Genomic DNA, 20,178 nt, shown 5'->3' on the forward strand with positions numbered 1-20,178 from the left:
TGATCACGTTGTGGCTTTAAGGGCGTGCTCGAAAAGCCATGTCCCGAGGACCACATGAAAGAATGCCACAGAGATTGACAGCAGGTATTAAGGTGTTAATAGCATCATTTGGAGTCCAGCTGCACTCGCTGTCGTTACATACAAATGTTGGTAATGGAGCAGGCCCAGCTCCTGAGTCCGCTCCATGACCTAGAGGTACATCATGTAGCAGGAAGAAATTAATATTCGCAGTTACAGTACTGCGACGTAACAACATGACCCCGATGTCTACAATAAATCTGCACATAACATGTGATTACCTGATACAGCCATTTTAAAGCACTGTCTGTGGATCCCCCATTGCAGCCTCTATCCAAGTATGAACAGTCAATGACCTGTTGTACACTGAGGTCCTGCAGTGAGTGTCCGCTGATAGCGTAGGCAGACTCCACAGCACCGACTACACTGAAGGCCCAACAGGCACCACACTGAAAATAAGCAGAATAGTAGGAAGTTAGAATTATTCCCACATACTATACTTTCCTGGCCTAAGCAAGTGCCGATATCTAATTGTGTGAAATATCACAAAACGATGGGTTTTATTATGCTACTTAAATAGCGCCATCATATTTACAGCACTTTACAGACATTGTAATCACTGTCCCCATTGGGGCTCACAATCTACATTCCCTATCAGTATGCCTTTGGAATGTGGGTGAAACCGGAGATCCCAGAGGAAACCCACACAACCACGGGGAGAACACACAAACTCCTTGCAGGTATTGTCCTTGGTAGGACTTGAACCAACCACTTCCGTGCTGCAAGTCTTAAGTGCTAACCACTGAGCCACCGTGCCGAGTGGAATTGGTTGGCTGGCACATCTTCCCCATTGGCTTTGGGCTGGAGCACACAGCTCTGCATGTATGTAATTTATAAAATGTGTACATCCTTACATTTAGTTCTGACTAAATCCTAGTCGATGTTAATGGTAGACTTGTCTATGTGAGAATGTAATCACCTTTGTATAATGAAAAGCAGAAGTGAACGAAATTCGCAGAAAGGTAAAGGTGGACAACTGTACAGGATTATGTACCCTTAAACGTCCTCAAATATTGATAAAGGGGATGTCCACTACATTTTACGTAATGTACATTAGGGAGTAGGTGTAGCAATATTGGGATTAAAACATAACTTTTAATAAGCTACAAAAGCAAGAGGTTAAAATCCAAACTAGACACACAACATATAAGAAAACCTGAATGCCATAAACCAGGTAGTTACAGTTACTTACTAAATATTGTCACTACAGCCAAGGAGGCATTGGGGGGAAAAAAAAAAAAAAAAAAAAAAAAAAAACACACACTACCCCCTAATTACACATATGCCCGAGAGGGGCCTAGGAAATTACATATATGTGGCTGTGTGCAAGTTAAGTGTCAGAAAAACCAGGTAAGTGATATGCACCATAAGATTAGCAAAGGCCAGTATAACCACTGTTAAATCAGGGAAAGCGAAATACACCCTGTATTAAATGCACCGAAGAGGAATTTTATATAATAGATGCAAATGGTTCAGAAAAAACACAGATCCACCATGGATCTATTATACGCAGCTCCTAGAATGCCAGAGGGGAGTATAATTCCCCACATTCCCATTCCATGTGATTGCTTTCAAATAATCATTTACATAGAAATACATGGAACCCTCTCACCCAAGGCTTCAAATGTCTTAATGTTGTCAGGCATCAACCCTGTCTCAGGCCCATCAGGGCTAGCATGTCCAGACACCGCCCGCGGAATTTCAGCTCATTGCGGCACATGCGCAATCGTTCCCAAGGTGTATACATCCACATTATGTGTGGAGATGGTGACGAATCTGTTACTTCCTCCAACTGGAGCGCATATTCCCACTCTGTTGACCACACAGCCGCTCCACCTCCTTTCTGGTACCTGGTCTTAAAGCGCGTATGATAGAATAAAAAGGGGAGGACCGCGGCCCAGTGCTCCCATTAATATTGATCAAAATTAGGAGGCCATCATTTGGTATGAAAGGTAACATCTTGTGTCACTAACAACAAAAGGTGTTTATACCCATGAGATCATTATGATCTATTAAATGCTAACATAACACCTTGGTGTCAGAAAAAAGAAGAGGAGGGGGCTCATTAGAGCTCCCACTAAATAATTTTTGGCAGTTCCCACGAGGGAGACATCAAAAAGACCTATTAGGGCAGAGTCAGACTGCTGTATAACCCATGCGATAATCGCATCGCACTGCACGGACTGGCCTGCACCTCCCCGACCTGAGCAAGACAGTATGATTGATTACTATGCAGCTGTCAAGCTCCAGTCAGGAGAGCAGACAGCCAGTACGAGGTTTACAATGCGATTCTCGCACGAGAAATACGGCAGTCTGTCTCTGCCCTTATATAAAAATCCTCTTCGGTGAATTTAATACAGGGTCTATTTCACTCTCCCTGATTTAATAATGGTTATACTGGCAGCTACCTTTGCTAATCTTATGGTGCATATCACTTACCGTATATAAGCCAAGTTTTTTAGCACATGTTTTGGGCTGAAAACTTCACCCCTCGGCTTATAAATGAGTCATTGTCCCAGAAAGATGGCGGGAGAGGGGGAGCGGCAGAGCAGCGAGTCACAGAAGACAAGAACTAGCAGCTGCGGCTGTAACTGTGCCCGCTGCTAAAGAGAAATGAATATTCACTGCGCTGGTAGTGAATATTAATTTCTCTTATAGCGTGCAGTTACAGCTGCAGCTTCCAGCACACATCCTACTTACCTACCCTGCGTGCCCTCGCTGCATCTCCTTTTGGTGCCAGTCTTCCAGCTGAGAAATCACGTGTCCCACACTCATTAAGGTAATGAATATTCACCCCTCTCCACTCCTATAGGCGTGGAGTGAATATTCATTACTTTAATGAGCGGGGACATGTGATCGCTTGGCCAGAAGAGCTGCTGGCGCCTGAACGAGATGAAGCGAGGGCGCCCAGGAAATGTAAGTAGGATGTATTTTATATTTTAATAGGAGCCATGCATACAAGGATAGGGGATAAGGAGCCAAGCATATAAGGAAAGATCTTTGAACAAATTATTAAACAACATGTATGTAAGTACCTGGATAAGAATGAAGTTATTAACCAGACCCAGCATGGGTTTGTAACTAATAAGTCATGTCATACTAACTTAATTTCCTTCTATGACAGAATCACTGACTGGGTGGATCAGGGAAATGCTGTAGATATAGTATATCTTGACTTCAGAAAAGCATTTGACAAAGTATCTCACACCATCCTTATTGCAAAAATGACTAAGTATGGAATGGACAAGGAAACTCTTAGGTGGATTCATAACTGGCTTAGCGATCGGACCCAAAGGGTGGTCATAAATGGCTGCATGTCTCAAGTGGGGTACCACAGGGTTCTGTCCTGGGCCCTGTATTGTTCAACATCTTTATCAATTATTTAGATGAAGGAATTGAGTGTACACTGATTAAATTTGCTGATCACACAAAGCTAGGAGGGACAGCTAATACTAGAGAAGAGCGAGAGAGGATTCAAAAAGATATAAATAAACCGGAGCAGTGGGCAGCAACTAACAGAATGTTTTTTAACAGGGAAAAATGCAAAGTACTACATCTGGGCAATAAAAATGAAAAAAGCATATACAGAATGGGAGGCATAGGGCTAAGCAACAGCACATGTGAAAAAGAATTGGGTATACTAATAGATCACATACTGAACACGAGTCAACAGTGTGATGCAGCAGCAAAAAATACCGGATTACGTACCGGTAATGCTCTTTTATAGAGCCCACGACAGCACCCACTAGAGAGAGGGGATCCGCCCCTAGGAACAGGAAACCTACAGAGAGATAAAAGGGGCGGCCCCCCCTCGCTCCTCAGTTGTTTTACAGAGAATAGGAGGAACCGCCGCCAGGTTTTAGTTAACAGGTTCGGGTATATCCATATATATACATATTTACAACCTCATACTATATCTTCTAATATTTACACCTCACCAAACAAGCACCATGTGCAACTATATACAGAAAAGGGAGGGATGTGAACGGGTGCTGTCGTGGGCTCTATAAAAGAGCATTACCGGTACGTAATCCGGTATTTTCTATTCGCCACGACAGCACCCACTAGAGAGAATTGCAGAGACTATAGACTGGGTGGGTTTACTGAGTCAAGGACCGATACACCAAAGGTGAGATCAGAAGTAGAGGATAGATCTAATCTATAATGCTTATAGAAGGTATTCGGTGAAGACCAAGTTGCAGCCTTACATATAAGGTCTATTGGTACATTCGCCCTTTCTGCCCAGGAAGTCGACAAGGCTCTTGTAGAGTGCGCTCCCACATGCATTGGAGGATCTTTCCCTCCAGCCTTATACGCCAAGATTATTGCCTCTCTGATCCAGCGAGATAATGTGTTCTTTGTGACTCCGGCACCCTTGGTTTTACCCTGAAAAGACACAAAGATAGCCCTACTCTTCCTCCAGTCCCTAGTTCTCTCTAAATAGGCTAAGACAGTCCTTTTTACGTCTAGGGTGTGAAGTCTTTCTTCTTCTGGAGTTGAGTGGTTCTCATAAAAGGTAGGTAACTGGATCTCCTGGGATCTATGAAAGGTAGAAGCCACCTTAGGGAGATAACAAGGATCTGTTTTTAAAAGTATCCTATCTGATGTTACCACAAAAAAGGGAGGATCTATAGATAAAGCATGAAGATCACTTACTCTTCTGGCAGAAACTAATGCCACTAATAATACCGTTTTTAAAGAAATATTTTTTAGTGAAGCTGCATGGAGAGGCTCAAAAGGTGATTGAGTCAATGCATTTAGGACTATTGATAGATCCCACTGAGGAACCCGAGGTATGCTAATTGGTCTCGATCTCTCACAGGCTGATATAAACCGGGATATCCATTTATTTCCTGCTACATCAAAATTAAAAAGAGCTCCTAAGGCTGACACCTGCACTTTCAGAGTGCTTACAGAGAGTCCTAATTCCAGACCTTTTTGTAGAAATTCCAATATTGGAAATATAGGAATATCAGCGGAAAGTTGTGTAGTATGGAATTGAAGGAATTTCCTCCAAATTCTGACATAAATCCTGGTAGTTGAGGGTTTCCTACTTTTCATCAGAGTATCTATTAACCCACTAGAAAACCCCCTGAGATTTAGTAACTGCCTTTCAAACTCCATGCAGTTAAATTCATGCCCTTTGCCTGAGGATGAAGGAACGGACCCTGAGAGAGCAGGTCCTTGGATTGAGGCAGAATCCACGGGTCCGACACTGACATCGCCCTCAGCCATGAGAACCATGGCCTTTTGGGCCAGAACGGGGCTATTAATAGAATTCTTGCTCCTTCTTCTCTTATTTTTCTTATTACCAAAGGTAGTAGATTCCATGGAGGAAAAGCATATGCCAGGTCGAAAGTCCAGGGCACTTGGAGGGCATCGAGTATGTCCGGCTTGTCCTCTCTGTTTAGAGAGGCAAACATCCTGACCTGTCGGTTGGCTCTTGTGGCAAACAAGTCTATTTGAGGAATACCCCATTGCGCTGTTATCATTTTGAAAATTTTTCTGTTTAGCATCCATTCCCCTTGATGAAGGGTGTGACGGCTCAGAAAATCGGCATGAAAGTTGTCTGTGCCCCTGATGTGAACTGCTGATAGTGATAGCAGATGACCTTCGGCTAATTCCATGATGTCTGATGCCAGCTGCCTGAGTCTGTCCGACCGCGTACCTCCTTGATGGTTTAAGTAAGCTACTGCCGTGGTGTTGTCGGAGAACACTCTTGTGTGAGAGCCGCTGAGCTGAGGAAGAAAGTGAAGTAGGGAATAATATATCGCCCTCAACTCTTTGACATTTGAAGAACTATCCAGTTCCGAACTAGACCAAAGATCCTGAACCCACTGATCCTTAAAATGTGCCCCCCAGCCTTTAGGACCAGCATCTGTGGTCACTATACTAGAGGGGGAAATTATCCAGAGAACCCCTTTTGAAAGGTTTTTCTGATTTAACCACCACCTAAGGGAGTGTAATACTTCCGTTGTTAGATAAACTGTTCTATCCAGACAGCCTCTATTCTTAATGTCCTCCTCTAATATAAATTTTTGTAGAAGCCTAGTATGAGCCTGTGCCCACTGGACCGCAGGGATACACGATGTCAGAGAACCTAGTAATGACATGCTCTGTCTGAGTGACATACTACGATTTTCTATTGCTAAAGATACCTTATCAACTATTGAGATTTTCTTATCCTCAGGCAGCTTACAAATCTGGTCAGCTGAATCTAGAAGGAGCCCTAGGAATTTCTGACACTTAACCGGCTGAAGTCTAGATTTTTCCCAATTAACCAGCCACCCCAGGGATTGTAAGGAAACCACTACTTCCCGTAACCTCTGCTCACACTGTAGGGGGTCTTTACCCACAATCAATAGGTCATCTAGATATGGAATGACTAAAGTATCTTTTACTCTTAGGAAAGACATAACTTCCAATAGCAATTTTGTGAAAACCCTTGGGGCCATGGATAATCCGAAGGGCATCGCCTTATATTGTAGATGACGAATTTGTCCCTCTATACAGACTGCTACCCGAAGGAACTGCTGGAATAAATGATGTATAGGAATATGATAGTAAGCATCCTTAAGATCCAATACTACCATGTAACAGTTTGGAAATAAATTCTTTATGGCTGAACGAATGGATTCCATTTTGAATGTTTTAGGCCTTATAAAGGAGTTCAGCTTTCTTAAATTAATTATGGTTCTGAAAGAGCCATCCGGCTTATTAATCAGAAACAAGGGAGAATAAAATCCCCTCCCCCTCTGGGAAGATGGGACTTCCACTAGGACTTGTTTGCGTAGGAGGGTTTTAACCTCTGTTTCAAGTGCCTCTTGCTGAGGCCTGGATCTTAAGGTGGTAAGGAGGAAAGAGTCCGGTGGAGTTCTAATAAAGTCTAATGTGAGGCCTGAAGATATTAATTTAATGGCCCAAGTATTTATTGTTATCTCTTCCCATTGTTGCCTAAACTGTTTTAATCTTCCACCCACTGGAGGAATATATAATTACTGGAATTTGTCGGCTGGCTTGAATGGACGTTTATTAAACAGGTTTCCTTTTTGTTTAAAATCCTTATTGTTCCATCTGTCTCTGAAGCCTCCCTTCTTTCCGAATGGTGGCTTCCTGAAGGCCCTTCTGTAAGATGGAACAAAGGGATTAGGGAATCCTTTTTTCCTTTCACCTGCCTTCTTGAGTATATCGTCAAGGACTGTTCCAAACAGGTACTCACCCTGACAGGGTATGGCACATAATTTGGATCTAGATTGGGCATCTCCTTTCCAGTTTTTTAGCCATAAAGCCCGCCTAGCCGTGTTGGAGATATTAGCTGTTCTGGCCGCCAGTCGTAGGGAGTCAATAGAGGCATCTGATATAAAGGCAGCCGCACCCTTGATCAAAGGGATAGACGCTCGTAACTTCTCTCTGGATACACCATTTTTAATATTTTGCTCCAGCTGATCCAGCCAGACTAACATTGATCTGCCAGTACATGTGGCTGCAATTGCCGGTTTGAATGCCGTGACACAGGCCTCCCACGATTTTTTAAGGAGCGCATCTGATTTTCGGTCCATGGGATCTGTTAAGGAACCTGCATCTTCCACGGGCAAGGAGAACCGGCGAGATGTAGATGCAACTGCAGCATCGACCTTTGGTATTTTGGTCCATGTACTTAAATCTTCGTCATCAAATGGGTAGCGCCTCTTACAGGGTATTGGTACAAAACCTTTTTGACCTTTACTCCATTCCTTCTTAACGAGGTCCTTTATGGCCTGGTTTATTGGAAACACGTGGCCTTTCCGTTGGGAAAGACCAGCAAACATGATTTCCTGTGGTGTTTGGGGTTCTTTTGACTCCGATACCCCCATCGTATTTCTCACCGATTTAACCAAGTTGTTTATGCCTTCAGTTGGAAAGCAAACAAAGTCTTCTTCCCCTGAAGAATCAGACAGTTGAGAGACCTCAGAGTCGACCTCCCCACTCTCTGCTGACGTGTCAGCTCTAGGTGAGGATACTTTTCTTTTCTTTTTCTCGGTATTAATCGAGGAAGAACCGCCTCCTAACGACTGAAGTTCTTCCCTAATTATGAGCCGTATCTCGTTCATTTTCACCGATTCCTCCTGCCGTAAGGTGTTATCTATACATGCCTGACATAGACTCTTAGTATAGGAGTCAGGCAGGGGTTCGGTACATATAGCACATTGTTTGTGCTTACTCTTTCCCGTCCTTTTTGCCTAAAATAATACAAGCAAAGGAATCAATATATACTTCAGTGAAGTATGCTTACACTCACCCAGCGTATTAATTTTACCGGCTGCGGGGTTGTCTTAGTTTGGGATGTGGAACGGGATGATTTTCTTCCCGATTTATCAGTGGAGTCACTTAACTTAAAGTGTCCACTGCTGTTTTTCCTGGTTTCGCTACTAGGTACTAGTGGCTCTTCCATGGAGTGCACACGGACCTCCTCTTGGGATGACATAATGCACACTGACTGCACTTTCATCCTGACTTTTATAGTGTAGCCACTCCTCACAACTGAGGAGCGAGGGGGGGCCGCCCCTTTTATCTCTCTGTAGGTTTCCTGTTCCTAGGGGCGGATCCCCTCTCTCTAGTGGGTGCTGTCGTGGCGAATAGAAAAGGCAAATGCAATTCTGGGATGTATTAACAGAAGGATACAGTCTAGATCACGCAAATTCATTTTTGCCCTCTACTCCTCTTTGGTCAGACCTCATCTGGTATACTGTGTCCAGTTTTGGGCACCACAACAAACTGGAGCAAGTTCAGAGAAGAGCGACCAAAATGGTGACCGGTCTGCAAACCATGTCCTACGAGGAACGGTTACAGGATTTGGGAATGTGTAGCTTGCAAAAAAGACTGAGAGGAGACTTAATAGCGGTCTACAAATATCTCAAGGGTTGTCACATAGTAGAAGGATCATCTTTATTCTCATTTGTACAAGGAAAGACTAGAAGCAATGGGATGAAACTGAATGGGAGGAGACAGATTATAGATATTAGAAAAAAAATTTTGACAGTTAGGGTGATCAATGAGTGGAACAGGCTGCCACGAGAGGTGGAGAGTTCTCATTCAATGGAAGTCTTCAAGCAGAGGCTGGACAGACATCTGTCTGGAATGATTTAGTGAATCCTGCTTTGAGCAGGGGGTTGGACCAGATGACCCAGGAGGTCCCTTCCAACTCTACGATTCTATGATTCAATGATAAGGACGGGGACAAGGAGCCATGCGTGCAAGTACAGGGAGCCATGCATACAAGGACAGGGAGCCATGTATACAAGGACAGGGACAGGGAGCCATGCATACAAGGATGGGGAGCCATGCGTACAAGGACAGGGAGCCATGCATACAAGGACGGGGACAGGGAGCCATGCATACAAGGACGGGGAGCCATGCATAAAAGGACGGGGAATGGTAGCCATGCATAGAAGGACGGGGAGCCATGCATACAAGGACGGGGATGGGGAGCCATGCATACAAGGGCGGGGATGGGGAGCCATGCATACAAGGACGGGGATGGGGAGCCATGCATACAAGGACGGGGATGGGGAGCCATGCATACAAGGACGGGGATGGGGAGCCATGCATACAAGGACGGGGATGGGGAGCCATGCATACAAGGACGGGGATAAGGAGCCATGCATACATGGACGGGGATGGGGAGCCATGCATACAAGGATAGATATGAGCGGACAATGCACCCGGCTTATACTCGAGTCAATAAGTTTTCACAGTGTCTCGTGGCAAAATTAGGTGCCTCGGCTTATACTTAAGTAAATACGGTACCTGTTTTTTCTGACATTTAACTTGCACACAGCCATATATATGAAATTAGGGGGTAGTGTGTGTGTTTTTTCCCCAATGCCTCCTTGGCTGTAGTGACAATATTTAGTAAGTAACTGTAATTAACTACCTGGTTTATGGCATTCAGGTTTTATTATATGTTGTGTGTCTAGTTTGGTTTTTAACCTCTTGCTTTAATAGCGTATCAAAACTTATGTGTTAATCTCAATATTGCTATACCTACATTTCTATAATTGGGAACCTGGTCCCCATCCTACAGTTTTAAGTTTTTTGTAAAAAAAAACCCCAAAACCTAATTAGTTACCGTAATTGTATAAATTAGAATCAACAAAAGTACCTAAAGGGCACATTCTTGTCTGCATTCACTATGAGCTATGCTGTTCAGCTCCATTCATTTGTTACATCCAGCCGCCAATGGAGCTAATAACAGCTGATCAGTGGGGAGTCGGGTGTTGTACCTCGATCTGCTATTATACACTCTTTCACCAATGGGGCAACTGGAGCAATTGCTCTTCCTTTTGGATCAGTTTTATACAAACCTGCCTACAATGTCATGGCTCCTTAAAGGGAACCTGTCAGCTGATACGGTTTGGGCAGCATGAATCAGCCACTGGTTGCGAGATCACAGCTATCTGCATTTCAGAGACAAAGAACAACATGCTTTTAATAGCTGCTGAGGACCGAGCCGTGCAGGTGAGTAGTCGTACAGGTGGGACCCTGCGCTCTTCTCCCCACCCGCTGACACTGACTGACAAGTCTCTGCCTATAAGACAATATATATGGCTGTGATCGCACAGCCAGTGGCGCAGACATGCTGACTGTGGTTTGGGCACCATGTATCAGCTGACAGGTTCCCTCTAAATAAAACAGTAACCATTCTGCCAATTTACCATCAACAAAAGTTCAACATTTTACATGAAAATTGAGAAAAAAATAAAAATAAATCCTATTTCACAATGTAGCTTACATCCAGCTGATTTTTCACTTCGGTCACCATGTTTTTATCTCTCCAGTCAAACCTCAGAGGTAAAGGATCGCTTTCAGACATTTTCTTATCAGGCACATAATGATCCAGCTTCTTTGAAGGGTAACTCCTCAGATAAATATCTACGTAGAAAAAGGCATTGAAATACTACCATCAGGAATGAAGCCATATTTAACCCCTTTATCCCCAAGGGTGGTTTGCACGTTAATGACCAGGCCAATTTTTACAATTCTGACCACTGTCCCTTTATGAGGTTATAACTCTGGAACGCTTCAACAGATCCCAGTGAATCTGACATTGTTTTCTCGGGACATATTGTACTTCATGATAGTGGTAAAAATTCTTTGATAGTACCTGCGTTTGTTTGTGAAAAAAACGGAAATTTGGCGAAAATTATGAAAATTTCGCAATTTTCCAACTTTGAATTTTTATGCAATTAAATCACAGAGATATGTGACACAAAATACTTAATAAGTAACATTTCCCACATGTTTACTTTACATCAGCACAATTTTGGAACCAAAATTTTTTTTTTGTTAGGGAGTTATAAGAGTTAAAAGTTGACCAGCAATTTCTCATTTTTACACCACCATTTTTTTTTTTTAGGGACCACATCTCATTTGAAGTCATTTTGAGGGGTCTATATGATAGAAAATATCCAAGTGTGACACCATTCTAAAAACTGCACCCCTCATGGTGCTCAAAACCATTTTCAAGAAGTTTATTAACCCTTCTGGTGCTTCACAGGAATTTTTGGAATGTTTAAATAAAAATGAACATTTAATTTTTTTTCACAAAAAATTTACTTCAGCTCCAATTTGTTTTATTTTACCAAGGGTAACAGGAGAAAATGGACCCCAAAAGTTGTTGTACAATTTGTCCTGAGTACGCCGATACCCTATATGTGGGGGTAAACCACTGTTTGGGCGCATGACAGAGCTCGTAAGCGAAGGAGCGCCATTTGACTTTTCAATGCAAAATTGACTGGAATCGAGATGGGACACCATGTTGCGTTTGGAGAGCCACTGATGTGCCTAAACATTGAAACCCCCCACAAGTGACACCATTTTGGAAAGTAGACCCCCTAAGGAACTTATCTAGAGGTGTGGTGAGCACTTTGAGCCACCAAGTGCTTCACAGAAGTTTATAATGCAGAACCGTAAAAATAAAAAATCATATTTTTTCACAAAAATTATCTTTTCGCCCCCAATTTTTTATTTTCCCAAGGGTAAGAGAAGAAATTGGACCCCAAAAGTTGTTGTACAATTTGTCCTGAGTACGCCGATACCCCATATGTGGGGGTAAACCACTGTTTGGGCGCATGGGAGAGCTCGGAAGGGAAGGAGCGCCGTTTGACTTTTCAATGCAAAATTGACAGGAATTGAGATGGGATGCCATGTTGCGTTTGGAGAGCCACTGATGTGCCTAAACATTGAAACCCCCACAAGTGACACCATTTTGGAAAGTAGACCCCCTAAGGAATTTATCTAGATGTCTTTTGAGCGCTTTGACCCACCAAGGGCTTCACAGGAGTTTATAATGCAGAGCCGTAAAAATAAAACAAAAATTTTTTCCCACAAAAATTATTTTTTAGCCCCCAGTTTTGTATTTTCCCGAGGGTAACAGGAGAAATTGGACCACAAAATTTGTTGTAAAATTTGTCCTGAATGCGCTGATACCCCATATGTGGGGGGGGAGGGGGAACCACTGTTTGGCCGCATGGGAGGGCTCGGAAGGGAAGGAGCCTTAGATGGAATGGTCTGCAGGTGTCACATTGCGTTTGCAGAGCCCCTAATGTGCCTTAACAGTAGAAACCCCCCACAAGTGACCCCATATTGAAAACTAGACCCCCAGGGAACTCATCTAGATGTGTTGTGAGAACTTTGAACCCCTAAGTGTTTCACTACAGTTTATAACGCAGAGCCGTGAAAATAAAAAATCTTTTTTTTCCCACAAAAATTATTTTTTAGCCCCCCGTTTTGTATTTTCCCAATAGTAACAGGAGAAATTGGACCCCAAAAGTTGTTGTCCTATTTGTCCTGAGTACGCTGATACCCCATATGTTAGGGTAAACCCCTGTTTGGGCACACGGGAGAGCTCGGAAGGGAAGGAGCACTGTTTTACTTTTTCAACGCAGAATTGGCTGGAATTGAGATCGGACGCCATGTCGCGTTTGGAGAGCCCCTGATGTGCCTAAACAGTGGAAACCCCTCAATTATAACTGAAACCCTAATCCAAACACACCCCTAACCCTAATCCCAACAGTAACCCTAACCACACCTCTAACCCAGACACACCCCTAACCCTATTCCCAACCGTAAATGTAATCTAAACCCTAACCGTAACTTTAGCCGCAACCCTAACCCTAATGGGAAAATGGAAATAAATACATTTTTTTAATTTTTCCCTAACTAAGGGGGTGATGAAGGGGGGTTTGATTTACTTTTATAGTGGTTTTTTTAGCGGATTTTTATGATTGGCAGCCGTCACACACTGAAAGACGCTTTTTATTGCAAAAAATATTTTTTGCGTTACCACATTTTGAGAGCTATAATTTTTCCATATTTTGGTCCACAGAGTCATGGGAGGTCTTGTTATTTGCGGGACGAGATGACGTTTTTATTGGTAACATTTTCGGGCACGTGACATTTTTTGATCGCTTTTTATTCCGATTTTTGTGAGACAGAATGACCAAAAACCAGCTATTCATGAATTTCTTTTGGGGGAGGCGTTTATACCGTTCCGCGTTTGGTAAAATTGATAAAGCAGTTTTATTCTTCGGGTCAGTACGATTACAGCGATACCTCAATTATATCATATTTTTTACACAATAAAAACTATTTTATAGAAAAAATAATTATTTTTGCATCACTTTATTCTCAGGACTATAACTTTTTTATTTTTTCGCTGATGATGCTGTATGGCGGCTCGTTTTTTTGCGGGACAAGATGACGCTTTCAGCGGTACCATGATTATTTATATCTGTCTTTTTAATCGCGTGTTATTCCACTTTTTGTTCGGCGTATGATAATAAAGCGTTGTTTTTTGCCTCGTTTTTTTTTTCTTACGGTGTTTACTGAAGGGGTTAACTACTGGGCCAGTTTTATAGGTTGGGTCGTTACAGACGCGGCAATACTAAATATGTGTACTTTTATTGTTTTTGTTTTATTATTTAGATAAAGAAATGTATTTATGGGAATATTTTTTTTTTCATTATTTAGGAATATTTTTTTTTTTTTTTTTTTTTTTACACATTTGGAAATTTTTTTTTTTACTTTTTTACTTTGTCCCAGGGGGGGGACATCACAGATCGGTGATCTGACAGTTTGCACAGCACTCTGACAGATCACCGATCTGTCTCAGAGCGCTGCAGCGTTACCAAGTGCCTGCTCTGAGCAGGCACTTGGTAAGCCACCTCCCTCCCTGCAGGACCCGGATCCGCGGCCATCTTGGATCCGGGGACTGCCGCGAGGAAGGAGGTAGGAGACCCTCGCAGCAACGCGATCACATCGCGTTGCTGCAGGGGGCTCAGGGAAGCCCGCGGGGAGCCCCCTCCCTGCGCGATGCTTCCCTATACCGCCGGCACATCGCGATCATGTTTGATCGCGGTGTGCCGGGGGTTAATGTGCACATAGTGCCGGATGTCAGCTGCGATAGGCAGCTGACACCCCATATGCGATCGGCGGCGCTCCCCCCATGAGCGCTGCCGATCGCATATGACGTACTATCCCGTCGAGGGTCATATAGGCCCAGGGCACCTCGACGGGATAGTACATCTAAGGTCAGAAAGGGGTTAATCAGAAATATGTAAAGATGACAAACGTATCCTTTGTGCCACAAGCTTCTGATTAGTAGGCCTGGAGTGATGGCATGGGCACGTTACGCTGTAGCGATGACGTTGCAGCGGAGCCACTAGTCAGAAGAGGCACCGGGGATGCCAAAAGTTAGGAGGAAGCTCACAGGTTTGGGTCCACTGAGGTCCTGTCATTCTGACAACATGAGCTGAGCTTCACGCCACGCTACTTTACCTATGACAGCTCTAATATATATGTGAGCAGAGCTTCACCTGTAGGCTCATGCGATACCCCTGTATTTAGCCCCAACAGTGCCACTGGGGTTCTCCTTTCCCACTGTGTGAGAGACACAATAATTGACATTAACTTACTGGCAAATTCTTCAACTGACAAATCAGAAAACTGATTAATTCCATAATAAGCATCACCACTATCCTGTGCGTCACGGTTCAGAAACTTATGTCTCTCCAGGCTGTCCTAAAAGAGAAAAGGTTACAGCATTACCTTACCAGCATTATCTAAAGATGAGAATCGTTACTGACCGCACAAAACCAGAACGTCAGAAGTGTTAATGAAGAAATATGTTAATGCCGACCTGCAGTCCTCACAGTCATGTTATGATATATTCACATGAGCAGATTTAATGCAGAAAATTGTGCAATGACCAGGATCTTTTCTACAACACAGGCATGGATGTCTACAAACCCCATTCAGAATAATGGGACACCCGCAGTTGTTTAAAGGGACTGTCAGCACAGAACGACTGTTCAAACCAAGTACAGGCGCTCGATGCTCCACGGCGGGGCCAATCATTTATATACCCGTTCCCTCCAGCTTGCATTCCCTCTATCTCTGCCTCTATGAAACCAGAGCTGTCAATCAAAGAAGAGGGGGGGATGGAGGTGGAGGGAGAAGAAGCAGGTGGGGAGGTGTGTATAAATGATTGGCCCCGCCGTGAAGCCCGAGCAGCGGTATATAGTATGAACAATCATCTTGTGCTGACACAGTCCCTTTAAGCAAACCTGTCAGCAGGATTGTGCACAGTAACCTACAGACACTGTCAGGTCAGCCCCGTTATACTGATTATAATGATACATGGTGATGAAATCCATTATGTGGTAGTTGTTTAAAGGGAACCTGTCACCCTGTCACCCCAAAAATCGTATATGAGCTAAGGCCACCGGCATCAGGGATTTATCTACAGAATTCTGTAATGCTGTAGATAAGCCCCCGATGTAACCTGAAAGGTAAGAAAAACAGGTTAGATTATACTCACCCAGGGGCGGTCCTGCTGCGGTCCAGTCTGATGTGCGTCGCGGTCCGGGTCCAGCGCCTCCCATCTTCAAACGATGACGTCTTCTTGCCGTGGCTCTGGCGTACTGTGTCTGCCCTGTTGAGGGCGGAGCAAAGTACTGCAGTGCACAGGGAAAGGTCAGAGATACCCGGCGCCTGCGCACTGCAGTACTTTATGCTGCCCTCAAAAGGGCAGACACAGTACCCCTGCGCCGGAGCCACAGCAGGAAGACAAGAAGAAGACATCAGTATAATATAACCAGTTTTTCTTACCTTTCAGGTTACATCGGGGGCTTATCTACAGCATGACAGAATGCATTACAGAATGCTGTAGATCAGTGTTCCCCAAGTCCAGTCCTCAAGAGCCACCAACAGGTCCTGTTTTCAGGATTTCCTTAGTAATGCACAAGTGATTGAATGCTTGCCTGTACAGGTGATGCAATTATCACCTGTGCAATACTAAGGAAATCCTGAAAACATGACCTGTTGGTGGCTCTTGAGGACCGGACTTGGGGAACACTGCTGTAGATAAACCCCTGATGCCGGTGGCCTTAGCTCATATACGATTTTTGGGTTGACAGATTCCCTTTAAAATAGGGGGTAGTTAACTGAGGAATACCTAATCAGAGCACCACATAAAGACCCCCACAGGCCGCCCCGGGGCATGAGCATATCATTAACTCAAAACTGAAAATAAAGATTAAGCAACAACCACAAGACGGATTTCATCACCAGGTATCATTTTAAGGCCGGGGTCACACTGGCGACTTAAATGGGCGAGTGCAATGCGATAAAAAAAAAAAATCAAATTGCACTCGGACCAATGTTAACATATGGGGCCGCTCCCAGCAGCCGACTTTTTGTCGGCCTTTTTCCTCGGTCTGAGACAATCGCAGCATGCTGTGATTGTCACAGACACTCGGCCGACTGTCGGCGCACTCGCACCTATATGAGCCTATGGGTGCGAGTGAGACAGCGCACACCACACAGATGTCATCCGAGTGATGTGTGTTATAAGCGGACCCCAGCAATGGAGGAGATGGAGAAATTCATTTCTCCGCAGCTGTGCTCCGATCCTCCCTGTGCGAGAGGATCGTAGCACTGACGCAGCAGAGCAGGAGCCGAGGGTCATTAACATATCGCATCTGATGCCATACGCTAGTGTGACTCCAGCCTTAGCAGTATAACGGCACCGACCTGACACTGTGTGTAGGTTACTGAGAACAATCCTGCTCACAGGTTCCCTTTAAAGAAAAAAAAAATTCTTCAGTGTCTGAACAGAAATGCTCCTGCCATGTGTCTCATTCAGTGGAGCAGATTTTTAGTCGGCGTGCTGCTGTGTGACACATATGGACCAATTATTATATATGGACCAATTATTGCACATGACCTCCGCTCCTTTCACGCATAGATATTCGGTATCGGTGAGGGGCCCAGCAGTTCAAGCCCCAGTAATCGGGAAGTGTTCCCATTGAAAAGGGACAACAAACATGAGAATCCCCTTTAAACCCTTCCGAAACATAGGGCACACCTGGGATCCTGCGGTATGGAGGATGTGCAGGCGGTATTATACAGTCAGCACCTGCCGCAGACAGCAGCTCTGCTCCATTAATCGCTGCCATTTCTGTGGGGGGCCATTAGTGAGGAGTCTGCTACACGACAATATAGCAATAACCATATCTAATGGCACTCCACTTAAGTCCAACATATAAAATCCATATGGCAAAAAAAGACCCCATGCAAGACCCTGAAGACATTCTCTGCTCCTCACTCACAGCCCACTTTACAAATGCAATAACCAGCTGTATATACCGCATAGTGACAGCAAGAAAACACGGCAAAACGACAAGCAAAAGGAGCCATGACAAAGCTCCATGGTGGGGAAACTGCGCCTGGAATGAGCGCGACCACCCTGCACATCACATACGGTCTATATAAAGATGGTGTCAGTACGGCGCCGCCTGCTGGACCGAACCTGCATTACTTCCACTTGTATCGCCGCCGCCAGTATACACGCCGCCTACACTGGCACAACACACACAGGCACCACTAGTACCAGGAATGTCCTGTCCTCAGAGAGCGGAGTGCCGGCCGGGGATTTCTCCAGGAAGCGCCATTCTGTGTCATTGTGTGCGGGTCTGTGAGGCGTCCCGGTGGGGGGCACGGTGCTGCTCTCATTGTGTGCTGCTGGGGGGCTGTCCTGACATGGCGGCGGCTCTCCGGCAGACACGGGCAGTGACGAGCTCACATAGACGCTCACACAGCCCACGGTGACACACAGCCACCACATGCTGCTCATAGACACGCAGGAAGTGACTGACCCACGGCGCTTCCTCGTCTCGGTGTAGCCGCTTGTGCGCCATCTTCCTGCAGCCCTGCGCCACTGCTGTCACTGTCCCCTGTACCGTGAGCCGGTGCCGGTATTCGTGGAGGCTGCACATAAAGTCCCTAATGTGGCACCGGAAATTTCTGAGTACTACTCGGCGAGGCCCCCTATTCCGCACTGATTTTTCTCTACTTTTTTTTTACATTGATTTACATGGTACTGTACATCACAGTGCGGATCTGCAGCGTTTCTGCGTGGAAAAATCCGCATCGTGTGCACATAGCCTAAGGTATGTGCACACGTAGGTTGGATCTCTGCGGGTTTTTCCGCACCTGTTTTTGTAAATCCGCAGGTAAACCGCACTGCCGATTACCTACGGAATTACCGCGGTTTTTGTGCGGATTCCTATTATGGAGCAGGTGTAAACCGCTGCGGAATCCGCACAAAGAATTGGCATGCTTCGGAAAATAACGCTACGTTTCCACGCTTGTTTTTTTCCACAGCATGTGCACTGCGGATTTTGTTTTCCATAGGTTTACATGGTACTGTAAATGCATGGAAAACTGCTGCGGATCCACAACGTGTGAACAGAGCTTGAGGAGAGCCTCAGCAGATGACCGCACTGTTACTGAAAACAATCTACTATATAATTGTCTAAGGGTCACTTCCGTCTGTCTGTCACGGATATTCATTGGTCACGGCCTCTGTCTGTCATGGAATCCAAGTCGCTAATTGGTTGTGGCAAAACGCCCACGACCATTGCCACGACCAATCAGCGACGGGCGCAGTCCGGCTGCAATATGGCCGCTCTTTCCTCCCCGCAGTCAGTGCCTGCTCTATACTCCTCTCCAGTCAGCCCTCACACAGGGTTAATGCCAGCGTTACCGGACCACGGTGTAACGCACTCCGGTTACGCAGCTATTAACCCTGTGTGACCAACTTTTTACTATTGATGCTGCGCATGCAGCATCAATAGTAAAAAGATCTAATGTTACAAATAATAATAATAAAAAAAAAACAAAAAAAGGTTATTCTCACCCTCCGACGTCGCGCGCTGTCCTCGGCAGTGCAAGCGGCAGGTTCCGGTGCTAAGGAAGCTAAGCAAGAAGGACCTGCCATGACGTCACGGTCATGTGACCACAACATCATCACAGGTCCTGTGCTCATACCAACCCTGGGACCAGAAGCTTCCGCGTGCACCACACACAGGCGCCAGAACTACAAGGGGCTCTCGGAAGGTGAGTATATGTTTCTTTTTTATTTTTTAACCTGTTACATACGTGGCTGGGCAATATACTACATGTCTGTGCTGTATACTACGTGGCTCTGTGCTGTATACTACGTCGCTGTGCAATATACTATGTGTCTGTGCTGTATACTAAGTCACTGGGCAATATACTACGTAACTGGGCAATATACTGCGTGGCTGGGCAATATACTACGTGGCTGGCAATATACTACATGGACATGCATATTCTAGAATACCCGATGCGCTAGAATCGGGCCACCATCTAGTCTATATATAAACACCAATATTGATATTACCACCATATGGTTAGTGGTAGATACCAGTCCTACAGAACATATAAGAGATCACAGCACAGTTACAGATGGTGACTAATGCTGACATTCTTTCTGATGGAATCGTCACTTTTCACGTCTTTTCCATCTGTCCCAGACCGACATGACAACTTCTTCCACCCAGGACTCGTCTGCAGAGAATACAACAAAGACACATTTCACGTCTCATATTCCAGCCCCATCACCATCTATTCCCAACCTGCACAAACTCCTCATCCTGCTGATACCCCAATACTGAGCCGCTGCTGCCGTATGTGTCCCTATTACTACACCTGATACCCCAATACTGAGCCGCTGCTGCCATACGTGTCCCTATT

At 44.8% G+C, this 20,178-nt stretch overlaps 1 protein-coding gene across 2 annotated transcripts in view; it reads right to left on the reverse strand.

Moving 5' to 3' along the window:
* CTSO (cathepsin O) overlaps positions 1–18,323 on the reverse strand; it is a 28,108-nt gene extending 9,785 nt beyond the window's left edge. The window contains exons 1-4 of one of the 2 annotated variants that reach the window (XM_069744121.1): positions 18,011–18,323; positions 15,033–15,138; positions 10,850–10,989; positions 300–467 (exon numbers count right to left, since the gene is read on the reverse strand). In XM_069744121.1, coding sequence (XP_069600222.1) covers positions 300–467; positions 10,850–10,989; positions 15,033–15,138; positions 18,011–18,253 — 657 coding nt within the window. In that variant the 5' untranslated portion in view covers positions 18,254–18,323. Of the gene's footprint in view, positions 1–299; positions 468–10,849; positions 10,990–15,032; positions 15,139–17,929; positions 17,951–18,010 lie in introns of those variants that run through there. The other variant, XM_069744122.1, reaches the window with a different exon arrangement.
* Between the last annotated feature and the right edge of the window lie 1,855 nt (positions 18,324–20,178).

This window comes from Ranitomeya imitator, chromosome 1, assembly GCF_032444005.1.
Source record: "Ranitomeya imitator isolate aRanImi1 chromosome 1, aRanImi1.pri, whole genome shotgun sequence".
NCBI lineage: Eukaryota > Metazoa > Chordata > Amphibia > Anura > Dendrobatidae > Ranitomeya > Ranitomeya imitator.